Source organism: Schistosoma haematobium, chromosome 2 (genome assembly GCF_000699445.3).
Source record: "Schistosoma haematobium chromosome 2, whole genome shotgun sequence".
NCBI classification, from domain to species: Eukaryota; Metazoa; Platyhelminthes; class Trematoda; order Strigeidida; family Schistosomatidae; genus Schistosoma; species Schistosoma haematobium.
The window spans coordinates 20,242,236-20,263,565 of NC_067197.1; the positions used below are offsets into that span (position 1 = coordinate 20,242,236).

Consider the following 21,330-nt stretch of genomic DNA (forward strand, 5'->3'; position numbering starts at 1 on the left):
CACTAAATCTATTCCATTCAGTCATAGCAACTCTCATACAATCAATTTCGATTATGCTTACTTTTGGTTAAGCTCTTTTATTAACTTACTTAACAGACAATGTTATTCGAACAGTAACGACTCTCATATTTCTTTGTACTATTATGATTATTACCATATCTTTATAAACGTGTACTTTTGACACTATGACAGCCTGCGCACATATCTCTCTCTGACTTAAATGTTGATAGCTTAAATATCACTCGATGATTTATTCTCTTCCTCATGTATGTATGTACTCGAATCCTATTATTAGACTTTGCCTTGCCTAGCTGGGGTTTATTCATTTTGACTAGAAATTTACCTCTGTATTCGTTAGCGTGCACATATTCGCCTTTCCGCTTCGAATTCGCTCGATGTGCTTATAACTTTATTATCTGTGCTATCCTCTACTAAACTTTGGTTGCCGCTTCTCGTTGCCTTCTGATTTCAAACATCATGGAATTTATATGATAACGGTTACAAAGGTGATCGAATAATATAGCAAAGCCACTACACAATAAACTGCTTTCATTTTCTATATGTTTTCATATTAGTCATTATAAATTTAATATTTGTAATGAGATTTTTCTGGAAATAAAGCAAAACTGATCAATGCATCATAAATTTGAAAATCTATTTATTAGTGTTAAGGAACTGTGATTCAGTCGTTTTGTGAAATATGGAGTAAAAATATGATCAAATGAAATTTGCTATACAGTTCTTTTTATATCCTAACAAATGTATTAAGTTCCATTAACTTTTCTATATGTCCATGTGTTATACGACAGTGAATTTGGGACTCAAAGCAACTGTCAACCAACACCATGGTCAGGATTTTCAATACAAATGTCAAGACAGTTCTACTATATGGGACGGAAACCTGGAGAACTACGAAAGCCATCATCCAGAAAATACAGGTGTTTATTAACAGTTGTCTACGCAAAATACTTCAGATCCGTTGGCCGGAAACGTTTAGCAACAACCTACTGTGGGAGAGAACAAATCAAATCCCAGTGGGGGAAGAAGTCAGGAAGAAGCGCTGGAAGTGGATAGGACATACATTAAGGAAAGCACTCAACTGCGTCACAAGACAAGTCCTCACATGGAATCCACAAGGCCGAAGGAAGAGAGGAAGACCAAAGAACACATTACGCCGAGAAATGGAGACAAACATGAGAAGAATGAACAACAATTGGATGGAACTAGAAAAGAAGGCCCAGGACAGAGTGGGTTGGAGAATGCTGGTCGGCGGCCTATGCTCCATTAGGAGTAACAGGCGTAAGTAAGTAAGTATACGACAGTTAATGAGTATTATATTATACGTTATGTTCATGAGGATATTTCAACTAATAAAGAGATTGAAAAAATTAATTATAAAGAACTGTAGTATACATAACAAAGTAAATAGTTACAAACTAGCCACAAAAAAAGAACGGAAGTGTTTTATCAAACGATCTACAAACATATCAATAGAACAATTGGTGTATTAATGGTAATTTAGATTGTTTGATTACTGGAGTGAACAGAAAATCAATCTATTTAAACAAAATAGTACTTTTAAACGAAATTCCAATTACATTAATCATTTATTATATTTAAATTGTTATCTAGATATCTACTAACGTTGATGTGGGCATTACTAATAAGAAGATATTCAATGAAAATGGTGTATTTTTAGATCTTAGGGTCTAAAAACTGATAAGTATAAACAAAGATTATATTTTAACTGATAAGTTTTAGTGAAAAGCTGAAAAATTCAACTGATTGTCAATAGTTTTCGTCATCTCTTTATATATAACACGAGTATTTTTCAAAAATTTCTAGAGATAGTATTTTAGTTTTCATTGGTTCTACAAATGAATTATAATTTTTACCTTTGATAACTCCGCCTCTAGCACTTCTTAAAGTTACTGACCGTCCTAAGCCCGGGTAAAAAAGCAGGGTTGGGCATGTGGTCGGCAACTCCATCCTGTAGAAAAAAATCTTTCTAAAAAAACGTCAACATTTGTAAATATCAGGAGAAAAATACTTTTTTTTATCCTCCCCATAATAGCTTCTTTGTATGAATGTTATACCATATCAATAAAGATTTAGAACCAGGGAAAGTTATCAACAATATTAAGGGATTTATAACACATAGTATTATTTACCAGAAAAATTGTCCATGTTTATTTCAAGTTATATATTATAACAGCTCCTCGTTTGGAATTTCAGGTAAGTTTATTACTACAGACTATAACTGAATGTAAATTTTAAGACAAATCAACTTAATACGCTAGAAGTTATTCATATGCACGATCAGTTGAGATATTGTTTGGAGAACAATATAAGAAAGCATATTTAAAAAAGTAGATATACAATTGAGAATAATGAATGATAAGAACTGTAAAATACTTGATATATATTTGAAACTATCTGATTTCCTGAAGTACATCTTATGATGAGACAATAAATTATGGACGACCTTCTAGCGACGCTAATGTGGCCTTGAGAATATCCACCTACTGATTAGGTGGATTATTCCTTTAGCAAATATCAGACAATTGTCACACATTTACATTGTTCCTGCACTTCCATACCAATTGCTCTCTGTTTCCATTCTTTCCTTCTCGATCTTCTACTGCCAGACATTCTATTCCTGGCTAGCGTTACATACTACTTATGTCGATATAAGTAGCACACACCATTACACTATTCTCAGATCTTCGTTTCACAGACAGAATTTATTCATTACTTGATTTGAAAAACACTAAACAGACCTTTTATTAATATCACTCATCCAAAGTATTCTCTAATTTGAATTTAAGGCATTGTAAATGTTTTCAACTGTTCTGTTTCACTTGTAAAATTACGATGAGAGATTATAAAGTTTAAAATAATAAGTCAACTTATAACATGATTTGAGTTCCTTCAAGTCTATTGGTCTTAGATCAAACAGCAAAACTTTTCTTGTTAAAAATTGTGTTATAATTGTATTCTCCAATTGAATATATTAATCTAAATAAGAATTAATAGTTGTGTTATAGATGCTTATATTCTTTATATTCACAAAGATATATTATTTCATGTTATTGTTTAATCACTTTAATTAATTCATACTAATACCGTTTTATGCGGACGAGAATAAATGAATGGTAACCGTTAGGAATTACTTATGTACGAATATTATACGTATATTCTTATTGTATGACTATTAAGTGCCTATATTATATGTATGTTTATATTTCTTTTATTATAAACTTTTATTTGACTCATTGACTATTATTATACGATTTGTTATTTTTGAAATATTCCCAATTTATTAGTAACAGTTTCTCACAATCACATCCATTTTCGGCTTGCTCTTGTACAAATTTTGTTTCCTATTTTATGGTGTGATGTGATATGATCTGTTTGTTTATAAACCCGCTGTGTTTTAAACATATGATTCATATCGCGGAGGCTGATACTGGCGTTCCAGACCCAACAGGCAGGGCTAGGCAGAAAAAAGACAAATCCGGACTCTAGGCTGCCTGTACTGGTGTATGCGTATAAATCAGAGTATCTAAATTGGCAATCGTATTTTGCAATAATTGTATAAGCTAAGCAGATAACAAATATGGATTCTATTTTATCTATTTTGTATCTTATTTTCTTAGTTTCTTCACGATGTGTTACGACTTTCAATGATTAAATCTATGTATATAGGTTTTCATAATCTTACAAATGAAATATTTAACTTTACTTACTGCTTCTATGCTTCATTACTATTTCATTACATGTTTCAAAGTAATAGTTTCTTATTAATGCATTATAAATAAAAATTGATATGTTGCTTTAGAAAGTAGCTATATATACATACATATGCATATATAATTAATTAATTATAGGTATCTGCTTCCTTTTAGTCCGGAAACTGTTGTAAATTGCTGGTGTGCTTTGTTTCTCACTCTTTTTATGATTGATTCCGTGACTTCAGACTACTGGAGGAAGTATAATAGTTTTTCTAGTATCTACAAAACTATCTTGTTAATTGGTTGAATAAATTCTGTATGACATTATTTTGGCGGTAAGATCTTAATTTTACCTATCTTTAGTTACTTTTAATATTATACTATGTGTCATGTATGTATGGGAGCTATTGTGTCTTGGTAGTTTTATAATAAATTTAAATGATCCAACACTTGATAACAATAAGGTTGATAATAAAGAGTACAAGTTGGAAAAAATTGGATATGCCCTTCTTTTACTATCGAGTCACAAATACGAGAAAACGTCTTTTTTTAAGTTTCACTACTAGTCATAATTAATCTTCAATAAAACTTTTAACGAATGTCATTATCAAGATGTTCCAATAAGTATGTAAAAGTTCCAATATACATTGATGTCATTCAGTCTTTGATATTAACAACATAAAGGCTTAAACCTTAATATATAAATAAAAACATTTGTTTTTTCATTTCTAATTCAAGTGTGATAGATATGCTGTTATCAATAAGTTCATGGAATTTTCCATTTTTGAAATGATTTTCACAATCATTAATTGTATATACAAAAAAATGATTTGCAAATGGGTTATTACACGACTTAAAGAATTTATGATTTAGTTATTCATTCAGCACTCGTTATTTACCTACATTTAAGTAAAAGCAGAGTCATTTTACATTTGTACACACAGAATTTCATATAATATATCTAGACCATAATAATAGTAAACTCGAAATAATGAACTTTTTAAATTATGTTTCGCAAAGAGGTTATGAAGTTTTTGGTCAAGGGAATACCAGAGTTTAATTTATTATTATTATTATTTCGATTATTATAACTGTGGTATGTGTGCAACTTGTACGGTCAGATATAAATAATGTGTATCATAAATCGACATCAGAATGCTTACGAGAAGAAGAAATGAAGTGACAAGAAAAAGCAATATAAAGCAAGTAAGATAACAACTAAAACGAAATAATGATGAAATTTTAAGGGATAATTCAAGGATGATATGCAAGTGGTATATTCGATGTATTATTTTCATATTTTATAATTGCAACATATTAGTTTTGCTTACCACGATAAATTAATTTTACTCTAACCAATTCTTCATTCACTATACTACTACTACTAATACTACTACTACTAATACTACTACTACTAATACCAATGCTATTACTGTTAATTTAACTCCGACTACTTTGCTCATAAGAAATATTAACTTCCATTATTCATTAAGAATAGAAATTTCATGGTTATATTGAATAATAAAATTTTCAATTTAACTGAAATATAGAGACAACAACTAGGGAAAATGAAATTGATTAATTAGCTGAATTTCTTGTTTTTTTTTAAAAAAAAATAGAGTTTATGATCCAGAAAAATATTTGAATAATTAGTGAAATTGAATATTCAAAATAGATCAATATATAGTTATTATTTATTTACAATAGTATCTAGGTGAATATTATGTTATTAAATTAATAAAAAAAATTGTTTCCAGGTTATTTAAAAGTTAATTTATATTGGAAATAATTGTTCAGTAAGAATTATTATTTATTTTTATTTTATTGATTATTCTCATTTAATGAAATGATTTAATAAATGAAAATTATCTATTATAAGTAGAATTTCTTTTTCAAATTACAAATAGTATAAATTTTTATATTACTACTAATAAACAGAAAAATCATGCTGTTTGTAACTGACTTTTAATAATTACTCGGTTTTAATGAATAAAGTGTTTTTATGGATATAATAGTAAAAACAAACCCTTCTGATTATAATCATCATATACTCACTAGTGACTGTTTCCAAGAGGTATATCATGAAGTCCTGGTAAGGAGCTGAGATCAGTGGAGTTCGACTAGGTGGCGAGACTATAATTTATGGACGAGCCAATCAGAAGCGTTTGAGGAATTTCAAGGTCGCGGCGCTAAGTTCAATACGTGATGCTCACATACGATCGTTTTACAGCAGATTTTAGAGAAGAGGTGATTGTTAAGAGACTACAACAGATGGGACTATTAGGATGTTTCTGTATCTGTGACTGTGGCAATCAAATTACTGCAGTACGATGTGCAAACTATCGTGACGAGATTGTGTTTTGTTGTTCTATATGTTGGAGGAAAAAATCTCCTCGAACTGGCACTTTCTTCCCTCAATCACGACTCAGACTAAGGCAAATCATGATAATTGATGCAAATTGGATTATAAAGTCACCAGTAACATTGGCTGCGGCTTTTGCAGATGTTACAGTACGTGCAGCTTGGCAGTACGATATATACCAATGATTGGAAAGCATATAGATGCCTCCATAGACTTCAGTCTGTGCACCCTAACCTAAACCCTAAATCCTAACACTAACCCTATGCTCTATGATTTCAGGACATCTGAACCTTTATTTAACCTTAAAAAGTTTTTAAATCATGTAAAAAAATATCTGCTGTAACTCATAGGTTTTTTATAATATATTTTTACTTTATACTAACTCTCTTCTGATTGACTAATAGTTTCAAGGTCACTTAAAAATTCATTCAAAGGTCATCCATAAAATATAGTCTCGCCAACTAGGTCTGTTGTGAGATAGTAACTCATTGATGGCAATAGTGGACGATGATGTGATTCCGTGGATTGGTTGAAGTTAAACATTAAAACCGTTGGATGCTGGCCTCCTCACTCGTCTAGGGGTTAAGCATTCACTCACAAGACCGATATGTTCTGTGTTTGGACCTCGTGAGGTGAGATCGTAGATGTGCATTGTTGAGTCCCATACTCGGACGAAGCGATCGTTCAGTGCTTTCACGTTTACCGTGGTGATCTAGCTTTAATTGACTTATGAATTTAACTATTAAAACAATTAGAATAATATATTTTGTAGTGGCTTTTTTAAATCTTCCCAATGGTGTTTAAAACTGCGATCGTTCAGTCTTTTATGATAATATATGCATCTTGTGCGGATTGACTCAACAGTGCATTAAGTCACAAGCACTATAGGCAGAGATGGATGATGAGTAGCAGTGTAATCGTCCTCTTTGAGACTCGTTTGAAGAGAACAATACTGGATTCGAGTCTTCGAGCAAACATCAACTTTGAAATGCAGGCGTATTCAACTGACGAGTCCTAAATGGGATTAAATGTGCATCCTGAATTTCACTGCTAGCCACTATCCATCTCCGCTTATAACTGAATTGGTATTAGAAAGAATGTAATTAGATGACTGTAACCATTCAACTAAGATTTTGTCCAAACTGTCTCTCTTCAGCAGTATAATTTAGCACTCATTTAAATGTTAGTTATTAAACCTATGTGACTTATTTTTATAGTCAAAAACTGACATAATGGACAAAGCAGTACATACAGCATGATGTTAGATGGCCACACGGTAAAAATAACGAATTCTGGAAGCTTGTTTTGATCAAGGAAAAGACTCACCTAGACAAAATCATCATCCACATGTCTCTATCAGTGTAATTTGGAAAATATATGCATAAAAGAGTTGAAACAATGTTATTTAGCTTTTGGCAACACAAGTGCCCATACGTTCTCGGTTTCCTTTTCCTGTATAGGGAGATGATCGAGTGTTATAGAAGATATTATAAGTAAGCATATGACGACGTAGAATGTAGCAGAGAGTTTGCTGATAGGCAACTCTTGATGTAAATGGTTAATTGTAGGACTAAAGACGCTGCATGTTTTTCTCTCATAGCGTTTGATCGATGGTCATTTAAGATTTTACAATGTTGTTAGTATAATATTAGGCTGTTAATAATGCTTCAACAAGTGTTTTATAATCACTACAAAATAACAGCAGATGAGTGTTGATTAAAGCTTCCTTATATGTGTTAATTGTTTACTGTGTTTCTTCAACTGTTTAATGTTCGATAATTGTGTATAAGAGCATAGTGGATCCCATTTTTCATCTTATATTAAAATGCTTTTAGTTAATGTAAAATATTCATCAGTAATAATTAACCAACAAACTCCTAAACAAGATGTTTACCACTGAAAGTCCTAACCGATTCAAATTTAAAGCGAAGTCTACAGAGATATTGAAAACCTTTAAAGTATATCACATTTAAATGAGTAAGAACTGCATATTTGTCAAACAAGAGTCATTAATTTTTTTATTGAGATCATGAATCGATGAATATTAGACCACCATTGAAAACCTGAAATCACTGAACGGCTGTTTCATCCAAGTATGGGACTCCTCAACGACGATTCCACACGCGTGCCTCGAGCCTAGGACCTTCGGTCTCATGCGCAAACCCCCATCCTTTAGACCACTGAACCGGCATCCAACGGTGTAAGTGTCTAAATTCAACCAGTCAGCAAGGGTTATTAGTACTGAAACCATTTACAATATTCATTAACTAAAAAAATAAAATCTGTATAGTATGCTTTAATTTTACCTTGTATTTATAAATGATTTTAGTTTATAATGAATACTAATACATCAGATTGTACATTATTCATTAACATCTATCTTACCAGTATTAATTTGTTATTTTTAAAATTCTATTATTACTTTTTGAATTTAGGTTGGAACAAATCTCATTGTTTTGTTACTTAACAATGGAAATATTGTTAGAAATATGGTAGGTAATATATTACTAACAATAAATGAACAAAAACGTTTTCAATCAGACGTCAATGACCGGAAGTCTTATTGTTTACAGGCATATATTCCTGGTAGGGTTGTACACATATTTATACAACATTCATCTTATTAAATAAATTAATGAGAATGAGCTAAATTATGAAAATGAATGTAGATTGAGAAATTCAAATATGTTTTATGATAAACATCAATTATGAATTGAGATTAAAGAGTAAAGAAAATTCCCTTTCGATTCAGTATTATAGTGTAGACATTGCTCTGACATTATCAAATATACTTCATGGCATTTTATTGCATTTTGTAATTCGTTTTAGTTCTGTTATTTTAGTTATGAACAAGATGGAACTCACCTTACTTACCTACTTACTTACGCCTGTTACTCCCAATGGAACATAGGCCGCTGACCAGCATTCTCCAGCTCACTCTGTCCTCAGCCTTCCTTTTCAGTTCTGTCCAATGTTTGTTCATTTTTATCATGTCTGTCTCCATTTCTCGGCGCAACACGTTCTTTAATCTTCCTCTTCTTCTTTGGCATTGAATATTTCATGTGAGGGCTTGTCTTGTGACAGTTGGGTGCTTTCCTCAATGTGTGTCCTATCTATTTGCAGCGCTTCTTCCCGATTTCTTCGTCCGCTGGGGTTTGGTTTGTTCTCTCCCACAATAGGTTGTTGCTGATAGTGTCTGGCCAACGGATCCGAAGTATTTTGCATAGACAGCTGTTAATAAACACTTATATCTTCTGGACGATGGCTTTCGTGCTTTTCCAGGTCTTTCGCCCCACTCACCTTATTAATAATAATTATGTGTTCACTAAAGATTATAATTACCTCGGGTCTTATAGTGTCCCAATGGGAAGTTGTGAACTACGCTGTTCAATAATTTATCATGTATTATTAAAAGTTAGACATTTACTTAAATAACAGTAATAAAATATTATGATATACCTGACTTTGGGAATATTGATTATAGTTGAGGAGTTTATCACTGCTCTGTTCATCATGAGAATCAACTATTCTGGATATCACATATAATCATGGTTATAGATTACTGTAAAATCATAAACCAATATGAAATAGCTATCTATTGCTTTCTAGTTCTCAAATAAAATTAAGAGTATCTTTAAATTACAGTAACGTTCACATAAGTTCCAATGCAGTAACTTAATTGGCATTTATTTTAACTCTATAAAGAAAGAAATATACATATTTTTTCATGATCATTTAGTTATACCAAATAATCATATATTGCTTTCATCAAACTGAGATAAAATATGTGCTTATCCATGACATTATGAAAACAGTTCAATGGTTCAATATAAGGTAACCTGATTATCATCTCATATTGTTTTGTTTAAATAAATCAATATCAAAGTAAATAGAAAAATTAGTTAATCAATTCATATTTCATTCATATATTTTTTATTCTCCTCAGTAAATTCAATATTGAGAGTAACCATTTATTTAACGGTTATATAAAAAAATGCTTTATTTAGTATATTTATTGAGATATCTAACTTCTATGAAATAAATCATTATGTACTGATAAATGTAGAATCAATTAATCATAAGTTTGATCGAAATCATGAGTCAATTGAAGCTAGACCACCATGGAAAACCTGGAAGCACTGGACGGCCGTCTCGTTCTAGTATGGGACTCCTCAGCAGTGTGCGTACTAGTTTTATACTAGGACAAGACGGCCGTCCAGTGCTTCCCGGTTTTCCATGGTAGTCTAGCTTCAATTAACTCATGATTTCAACCGAAAACTTAACAATCTCCACAACCCTTAATCTGATAATGTAATTTTTTGCTTTTACAAAATTTATGAAAACTATTTGAATTGAACATTTTAATAGTATTTAATTCTTAGTGAATTTATATCTATGTATACTGTTGAATGAAACTTAATGTTTATATAATACTTTACATGTACAAACACATAAATTTCAATAATTGTTATCATGAGTCAATTGAAGCTAGACCACTATGGGAAACTTCGCGTGAGAAACTGATAGGGTTTGGGTTCGAATCCAGAGAGACGGGGTCATGGATCAGTATTGCTGAGGAGTGCTACAATAGGATGAAACGGCCGCTCAGTGCTTACAAAAGTTTCATGGTGGTCTAGTTTCAATTGACTCATGATTTCAACTATTGAAATCATTACCATCTCCAGAAAATCCCTTCTGGTACAAATATACAGTTGATTTGAATAAGTTTAACTAGGTTAAATCCATAGAGGATGTTTTTATTTCATTTCAACTCATTGATATTTCAAGTAAACGAATTAGGATACTGGATATATAATGTTTCATCTACGGTTATATATATCTTTATAAAAAGAAACTGAAAATTATGTTTTAAGTCGTGACATAGCTTCTCTTATATGAAGATCAAATTGTTTAAGATAACAATTTCTACTAACAGACTAACATTTCTCAGAAAGGGGTTTTTTGTGAATATTATAATAAGTGAATAGTTGAGTTCATGACTCAATTGAAGCTAGATCGCCGTGAAAAACGTGTAACCACTGTGCGGCCGTTTCGTCCTACCGTGGGACTCCTCAGCATCGCGCATTCACCATCACGCACCTCAGGATTCGAAAAAACAACTGTAAATCGAAGAGTTATGAAAAATCGTTCTTTTTCCACTTTATGCTCACCAATACATTTTCAGAGATTCCAATGGAAGTTGTTATGACATTTTCTAAAGGTTGTATTTTGTCACTACAAAATAAACTAATGAATAATAACAATCTAATCGCAAATATTTGTTTATTGAATGATTTAGTGTATCCGATCTTGAAATAATGTAATATGATACTTATTCCTGTTTTTGGTAATTTTTGCATTAACAAAATAGCCTTCGTTTATAGTTGAAAATATATTCAGAGATGAAAGTTATTTTAGGTTCTAAGAAAATTAAAGTACTCACTATCAATTTAATAGCTGAATTCATGAGTCAGTTGAAGCTAAACCACCACGAAAAACCTGGAAGCACGGGACGGCCGTTTCGTACGAGTATGAGACTCCTCAAAAATGCACATCTACGATCTCACCTCGCCAGATTCGGACACAGGACATATCGGTCTCGTGAGTGAATGCTTAACCTCTAGACCATTGAAACGGCCGGCATCTAATGGTTTCTTATGTTTAACTTCAACCAATCTACGGAATTGCATCACCGTCCACCATTACCATCAGTGAGTTACTATCTCACAACAGACCTAGTTGAACTCCACTGGTCACGGCTTCTCACTAGAATTTCAGGAAATACCTCTTGGAGACAATCACTGGTGAACAGAGATGGGTTTTGTGGAGATTGTAGTAATTTATTATTTGAATTTATGAGTCATTTTAAGCTAGACAAACATGGAAAATCTGGGAGCACTATCAGTTTAGAACAGAAACGAATTGTTTATAATATTTACTTGAGAAATTTAATATTTTTAATGGTCGATTTTTTGAATAAATTATGTACATCAGAAACAAAGTACATTGTTCGATTTCTTAGTCATTAACACTAAATTTATTTGGTAGTTTGTTCTCTTATTTCATTGATAATAAAGCAGAAGAATTATTTATAGGTGGATAGTGAAATTTACTGAAGTTGAAAATGCAGACCATTAGAATCGTATTTAATATTGTGAAGATGTCAATTCTCTTTGAACACCATGTCAAGTTGAAAATGTCCAGTGATCAAAAAAAAGATGAAGCATTTATTTTCTGGATTTCATTGACTTTTCAATTGATATTACATATACATAGTTCCCTTTATTATTTTAAAGAGAGCAAGAACAAAGATTGATGCAGAATAATATGAATTCATTTTATTTCGTCAGGTTCTCATCAGCTGCTTACAGCCTAAAATATTTGAAAATCAGAGTTGTTACAGTTATTGGCATACTTATACATAAGAGGGTGATTAAGGACGAATATATGTATCATGATGCAGCGAAGACTGTGATAGAGGTAACGAGGCCATAAAATTTTGTTTCGGATAAATAAAGTTTAGAAGGGAAGGTTCCAGAACATTGAACTAGTGATTAGAACTCATGGAATTAAAATCGCATTTTATTCATCTAATTCAAAAAAGTCATAGATATCATGATACTTATAAAACTGACTATTCAAACTGAACACAAGTAAAAATCATATTTTCAGTACGGGGTGGTGGTGTCGATTTTCAGTGAAATTAACAACTAATCTAAGTTAGAAAACCATTGAGAAACTGGAGGCGTTACATGGCCGTCTCGTCCTTGTATAAGACTCCTCACGGTTGTGCATCCATAATCTCTCACACTGGACTTTAACCCAGGACCTTCGATCTAGTGAGTGATTACTTAACATCTAGATCGCTGAGCCGACATTCAACGATGTTAATATATATCTTCAATCAATTCTTGACATTACATTGACATCTACAATTGTCTTCGGTGGGTAGCTGTCCCACATCTAACATGGATTAACTCTACTGGTTACAGTTTCCCACCAGAACTCCGTAAATTTCTTCTCAGAGCTAGTCACATGTAAGTAAATGATAATTGTCAATATGAAGTTTTGAAGATTGTTAAATTTTATTGAAATCATATTGATCATTCTGTTGCATGATAATTATCGGTACTGTGAACATAAAATTATGCGGTATTTAGATGTCCATTGTTGTATTTAACTATCCAATCTGTTCATTTCGCAGTGGCAAGACATACTTTGTCGTATTTGCGGAAAATTGTGATCAAGCGGATGATTTATTTTGCTGAAAATTACTAAACATTTTTCGTTCATAACATTGTTGACTTCAGTGTTATATGACATTTAGCTGATAATGGAAAAATATAAAATTCAGCTAAGGGATCCATTTTCGCAACTTATTATTTAAAATTAATACGTTTATCTCATAATTTTATTTCTGGAATAACCAGTATGAATTAAACGTTGAATAATTAGAAATGTGTACTTTCCCTTCAGCGTGTAGTTCAGCCATGCAATCTACTAATCACACTGTCTATTATTGAGTTTGTATGGAGTCATCAAATGAACGACAAAAATTCATATCGTTTATTTGTTAATGTTATAAATGACTATGAAATATAGTTTCACTCATTTAAGTATTTTCTGTATCAACCTTCTTATATGACCACAAAATAGATTCTAATATCTAGTGTGTTTTAATATTCAGTGATCACCTAGCAAAGATCAGTTGCTGATTTAAATTACAAAAATTCTTAAAGCTCCACGAAGCCCTCTGCTAATAGAATGATTTGGTCTTGATAATCATAAATATAAGAGGAATTAAATGAATTAAAGTAATTTTAGAAATGAAGGTTGATACAGAAAATACTTAAATGAGTGAAACTATATTTCATAGTCATTTATAACATTAACAAATAAACGATATGAATTTTTGTCGTTCATTTAATGACTCCATACAAACTCAATAATAGACAGTGTGATTAGTAGATTGCATGGCTGAACTACACGCTGAAGGGAAAGTACACATTTCTAATTATTCAACGTTTAATTCATACTGGTTATTCCAGTATGGATCCCTTAGCTGAAATAAAATTATGAGATAAATGTATTATTTTGATATCTTGTATTAACTATTTTCATTGTCCATTTATTTTTCAAATATTTATGTACACAATTTGTTGAAAGCATACAAATATTTTCGGTATACATATTAACACTACCAGGTTAATTCATATACAAAGTCTACTTTGAGTGACTTATTCCCATGAGGAGTAAAGTTACAAGATTATTTCTTTGATATAATCAAATATGATTCAAATGTAAGGATATGAGATGATCAATAAGTAAACTAGAGTCTAAGAAAAAATACGAAAAAAACACTCGCTTCACTTAATTTTTCCGTTCATTTCCTTAGTTTGTTTTGCTCTTTTGCCTAATAACCAAGCAAAAAAATATGAATTGCTTGAGGCCAGTTTCTTATTTATACCATTTGATCATTTTACACTTTCTACACCATAGATGCAAATTTATATGAGTTTAACTAAGATTTTCAAAACGTCTTCATATGCATAAAGTACTAGAAACAACTATACATAAGTAAATATTAATTAAGATGAGGTTACTTGGACTTATATTTATAGAATTTATATGTAAATATGAAGTACAATTTATGCTATAAAGATTGATTATTGTAGGTTTGCATATAAATGATGGTCGACAGTTTAAAAAAATATATTTAACGATAAACCCCTACAGATGTTTTTATGCATAAAGGATATGTCTATAAACTGAAAAAGTATATCCCATAATATTTTTTATTGCCGAAATCCTTAATTTTCTTTCCAATCTAAATGGTGATGAAATTATTCTTCATTATTCTAGTGACTCGCTTCAAGACGTAATACTTGGAGTTCTAGTGAGAAGCCATGACCAGTGGAGTTCAACAGGATCTGTTGTGAGATAGTAACTCACTGAAGACAATGGCGGATGTGTCGCCCAATTTCGTGGATTAGTTGAAGTTAAACATTTACACCGTTGGATGCCAGTCAGCTCAGTGGTCTAGTGGTTAAGCGCTCGCGAGTCGATATAGTGGATGCGCACTGTTGAGGAGTCTTATACTAAGATGAAATGACCATCTAATACTTCCAGGTTTTCCATGGTGACTTCAACTGAAACAAATTATGTTAAAACCATCTGAAATAAACACACTAGTACAAACTTATTAAATGCCAAATGTTTTATGTTGTCTTGAAATAATACACTTAATGTTAGGCAGTAAGATCGTTGTAACTTCTGGGTTTAATATTTTAAATAATTGTTAGGTTCCATAGTACCTATATCCTTAAAATAATATGCCTATTATTATTATGATTTAGGGCGAATAACTATTCATAAATAGTTATAAATATTTCCCTTTCTTTTTATTTCTTATATCACCTAGTAAAACATAATTATTACAAAACGTTTCTCTCTCTCAAAAAAAAATAAGGAATATTGTTTTAATATTTCTAGTTGAATAGTTTCAAATTTATATTTTCTCTTCCATCTCCTTTATGTAAATAAATGACCTACAAATTCTAGGTCATTTCACGAATAGCAAAAATAGAGATTAGATATTAGATCGTAAAATTAAATATATATATTTATTTACAACATTTAAATGGTAGCGGAAATAAATAAATCCATAATGAATATCTCATAATTAAACAAAAATAAATGTTGTTTTAATGTAATTTTGTGCATGAATTACTACTGTTTTTAAAACAAATACATATAATGAAATGTACATTGATTACATATATATTAAAGAAGCAAATCACCATTTTAATTATTCCATATTGACATTTGTATTATTTAGGAAAAATATACGTGATAATGAACTTAGCCTGTAGCTCTTTTAGGGTTACTGTCGGTTTCAAGTTCATGTAAAGGTGGGGGGGGGGTGAATATGAGGTCAAGAACCCCATCCTATAGAAAACAACTTTGGTAGAAATACACTAACCAAAATAAACAATTGAAGTCATACTTGATAACAGTTTGAATCACTGTGCATTAGGAAGACATAATAACAAAATAATAACAAACAATAACGATGTATATCGCAACAACATTTTGTAAATTGACTTTTTTTACGATAATCATTTCAGTCATTTTAAAACCACAATAATCAGTTTAGTAGATTAAACATTTTAAAATGGTCCATAAAGTTTTCAAGCACTAAATACAGGAAATCACCAACAATCGTGACTTTTCCTAAGCCAAGGAATGCAGTTTATTATTTAAGCTTATTTGATCTAAATGTCGTTTTGTGATTAATATCAAGTTCATTATTCTAAAAATGATAGAACTAGTCGTTCATGTTTCTTCCTTTCCTTAAAAACAATGATTGGATAAGTTTTTACGTCTAACATATAAAAACGTTTACATAGTACTGTTTGCGCAATTCGTTACAACAAAATGAAGCCATTTAATAGGTAATTCATCTACACATATATGAATTGACTGAATAACAGTCCACTTATTTATTAGTAATGTTAGGCACTATACTCAGTCCTATTTTTAATGAATACGATGATCTACCCGATTTGTACTTTAATCTCTGATAAATCTCACAAAATATCTAATAGTTAGTGTGTTTCTAACATTTTACATCTATTATCAGATTGTATACATTAATTTGTGTTTTAAGCTAGATAAATTGGTATGTAATTTAGTCGGAAAGCTACTCTTTCTGGAGACAAACAGGATTAAGCAGATAACCAAATCCTAATCTGGAACCAAATGTCAGGCAGTATTTTAAATTTATTGAAATTATAATACATAGATCCTAATTAAATTAACATTTGGAAATTTAAATTTGTTTATTTGCGTTTATTATGTCAAACAGACAATAAAAGGCAATACTTTAGATACTGAGAGCCGACCACGGATTCAACTAACGACTGATTGGCTACGTCGATATTATTTATTATCTGTCATCTGTGAACAATTAATCACTAACAAGATTAACATGATAGTATTAAGCTGAAGCGCATCGTCGTATACCTTCATAACCCTTTCGTCGATTTACCCATGATAACTAATGGTTTTTGAGTTATTACCTTGAACTATTAACTTCAGAACTATTATTGTATCACTGAAAGTCGAATAAGTGTTTTATCCGCACTACATTTGAACTCACTGTGTTAGTGATTCGGCGTTTTAAAGAACATTTTTTTACTAACAACTCTTTTATATTAGTTAGTGCCAAACATATCACTAAATGGCACGTTTAATAAACATTTATAGTTGTGAAAGTGTTCTACTATTAATTCACCACACAAGGTAGCCAGAGATTATTTCTGACCTTTTAAAGTAAAGGTCAGAGAAGAAAAGTAGTAATGTTGAAATTTAGACCTAGAAAATCATTTATAGTGTGGTATGCACTATTTATGCGGACAGACGTAAGTAGTGTGCAGCAGGGAGTGGAATGCTTACCAACAGAAGTTTGAAAAAAACAGAAAACAATAGAATAACAGCAGTATCAGAAGAATGATAGAGTATGCAAATGACAACTCAAGGAAGATGTGCAGATGATGTGCTTAATACATGATTTTCACATTATGTAACTTTGCATAAAACAAAATCTTTTGACCTTGAAAAGTGGGTGGATATTCTCAAGGTCACTTTACCATCGTTCATATGTGGTTCATAAATTGTAGTCTCACTGCAAATGTGTTAATGCAATTACACCAGTCAAACATATGATAATCAAGTCTTTAATGAATGAAGCTGAACAAACGGATGACCGAAAATTATTAAGATACTTCTATTTACGTCCGTAATCTGGATATATCATGATCACATACAGCATTTGATTGAGGACAAGTTCACACATAATCGAAAAAGTGTCCGATAAGATCAAATATACAATGTTATTCATTTATTTACTAAAAATTGTGATATTCGTGAGGAGCACATAAAAATGATGTTAAGTTACTGATAAGTAACCGGATCCTGTCGTATGCAGTAAGGCGCCTGTCAAAATTTTCTAACCGTCTGTTTCGATAGAGTCGTACTCAGATTTTGGTCAATTATTTCACACAATTTCGCTCGTTCATATTACACTATTACTTTTGTACATTGTCAAATTAATAGAAATTATATTACCACTGCAAATATCTTTAATGATGGTGAAATATATATAAAGAATCAATAAAAATAAGTAAATTGTAAAGTTGGAGACAACCTTATAACTGCAAATATTACTATATTAGTTGTACCAATAAACGTTTGGTGATAATCAGCATCATATATTGATCTGTTTCTATTTGTACATGTAGCCCCTGAGCTATTGTCTTATTTATAGCTACAGATAACTGTGTTGAGGTTCTAAATAGGAATAAAATGAATTATTCACGTTATGTTCAATGTTGGGACCACTAGTTGAATTTTCATGTATTTCATTGTTTACATTCAGACTATGACTTATTTAAAGAAATAAGCGCTACTTTTGAGTCTTTGTGTGCGATACAAACGTGCATTCTTAATTCATTTGCTAATCATAAATAAAAAAACAAAAACAAAACTTAAAAGCATAAATTATAATGAATGATTTAATGAAAACGAAGAAAAATGTCTTTGAATACCTTTTTTTATCTATCTAATATATAAAGACTAGTATTTGAACGAAGAATATTCTTTTCGATCAATTCTCTTCAGGTTCTACAATTATATATCCAAATTAATAATCCGAAAATGGCCAGGTTAAGGGCAAAGTACATCGTTTAAAGCATGTAAATTTAGGATTGTAGACTGTAGATTATATAGGTGAAAAGCTGACTTCATCCATTTTTCGAATTATTAATTAAGATGTATAATTGTAGAACCTGAAGAGAATTGATCGAAAAGAATATTCTTCCTTCAAATACTAGTCTTTTAATATGACGGGGATATCTTATATTTATTTAAAAACATTCCAATGTGAAAACATTACTCCCTTATGAAAAAAGCCCCCCCCCCTCAAAAAATTAACAAAAATTCATAAGTAATTTATCTTCGTTTAACCTTCAACCACATTATTTACAAAAATAATATTCTTTTGTATATCTAATTAACAAAAGAAACCTTTCCCACAACAACAACAACAACAACAAAAATATGTACTTTAATTTATCAGTCGGATCGTTTGTTATTTATTCTTTATCTTTAAATGTTATATTCAAATTCATTCAAATGATTTGTTACTTTTTGTTGTTGTTGAATAGTCAAATGTTAAGGTTATATTTTTTCATATTGTTTAGACATACAAACATATATTACTTTGTATGTTCTCCTACTACTTGTATTCAATTTAAAAAAGATACATTATAGAGAAAAAATTTAAGAACTTCATTGTTTCATAACGTGTTTTTATTGTCAAGATCTAAAAACTTATTTATAAACAAATAATAAACAATTTTAACAATAAAATAGAATTTAATACGGAATAAACTTACCCCAATGTTGTCATAGTGACAATAGTATACCATGAAGCATCAGGGATACTATAGAATGATGAATTTTCATCAAATTTTTCAATGTAATATATAACAGTAGCAAATATTATCACAACCAATGTTAAACTAAACAAAAGAAATCCTAATTCTTCAGCGCATGATTTCAATGTATATCCTAATATACGTAATCCTTGACTATGTCGTGAAAATTTAAATATACGAAATACTCGAAATACACGTAGTGTAACTAATGATCCTGAGAATTGTAATCCAGCTGGTACAATTAAACTTATATAATATGGTAAAACAGCAGTTAAATCAATTATAGCCATGACTGATCTCATATACTTACAACGTGATGGTGAAGCATATAATCGAGAAATGTATTCAATAGTGAATATTAATACACAAGCAGTATCTATACAGAAAAATATATTTGCATATTTATCACCATAGGTTCGTAGAGGAAAAACATCTTTTAATTTATCATCAGTGTATGGTATAGTCTCTGCCATATTAGATAAAACAGAAATAATTATAAAAAATCCAGTTGTATAATAAATCATATAAGCTGCACTATTTTCTTCAGGATTTTCAAACATTGTCCATAATTTTTCACGAAATTTTACATTATTATTTACAGTTAATGATTTATATTGTGCAAATGTTTTTTTATCATCTTCTAAACGTTGTTCTATATCTTTTGAATGATCAATAAAACTTTCATAACAACAATCTGATAAATTGTCAGATAAAATAGAAAAATATTTTAATTCATTTTCAAATGCTGATATACATATATTCTTTGGAAAATGTAATTTACCATGTTGATAATACGTTAATATATAACGAAATAATTCTGGATCTCGATCAAAAAAATACTCATTATTTATATTATCATAAAAATATTCACGTTCAACAGAACCAAGCAATGTTGATGGATAACGTTGAACAAGTGATTCAGTTAATTCAAAATGTACACCACTAACATTGATAATAATTTTTTTATCAGATACTTTGTTTGTTTGTCTACTTAAATCAAGTAGATCAACTTCATTACATAACACTGGTGCTAAACCAAGTATAGTGGCTTGTTTTAATAGTTGCCATGAAATTTCAGAAACCATGTCGATATATTAACACAAGTTAAAAGTTGAAAATTAACGTATACTTTCAACATTATGTATTAAAGAGCATAATTTTCAACAAAATTATATAGTTACTTGTCACGTTGAATCGTTAAATATATGCTATGAGTTATTTTATCCGTATAGAAATAGTATCCAAAACATTTATACTTGTATTTTGTTTGAAATAATACTTTGTAAATAATGTGGTTGTTAAATTGTTCTTTAAAATATTCAGCTCCTTTCAAACAACCAATCAGATGACGTCTAATAATTGTCCAATGAAATATTCGGATACTTTCTTATCAAAATAATATATGACTGAATGATAAAAATAAATCTGTATTTTAAAGAAGACATTTTAACATCCATCTTAAAAACAAAATATTTTGTAACATACATTACATGTATATACATGAAGTTGTTATGTAAAAGTTGTTTATGCTTTTTTCAGTTTTGCGCAAATATTAAAAACAAGATTTACAATAAAGATGAATAATAGATCATTTTTACTTCATGAAGGGAAAATTTAATTTATAGAAGCTGAGTAAACAAAAATTGAAAAGAGTACTGAAATAGATAATTTTCTCAATCACTTGTTTAGTTTAGTAACCTATTAATCGGTTGGCTTTCATAAAGTAGGTGATATA

The 21,330-nt window shown here is 30.4% G+C and overlaps 1 protein-coding gene across 1 annotated transcript in view; it reads right to left on the minus strand.

The window, feature by feature from the left end:
- Positions 1-20,872, minus strand: part of MS3_00006417 (uncharacterized protein) — a 45,136-nt gene extending 24,264 nt beyond the window's left edge. The window contains exon 1 of the mRNA XM_012943926.2: positions 19,554-20,872. Coding sequence (XP_012799380.2) covers positions 19,554-20,680 — 1,127 coding nt within the window. The 5' untranslated portion in view covers positions 20,681-20,872. The remainder of the gene's footprint in view (positions 1-19,553) is intronic.
- Between the last annotated feature and the right edge of the window lie 458 nt (positions 20,873-21,330).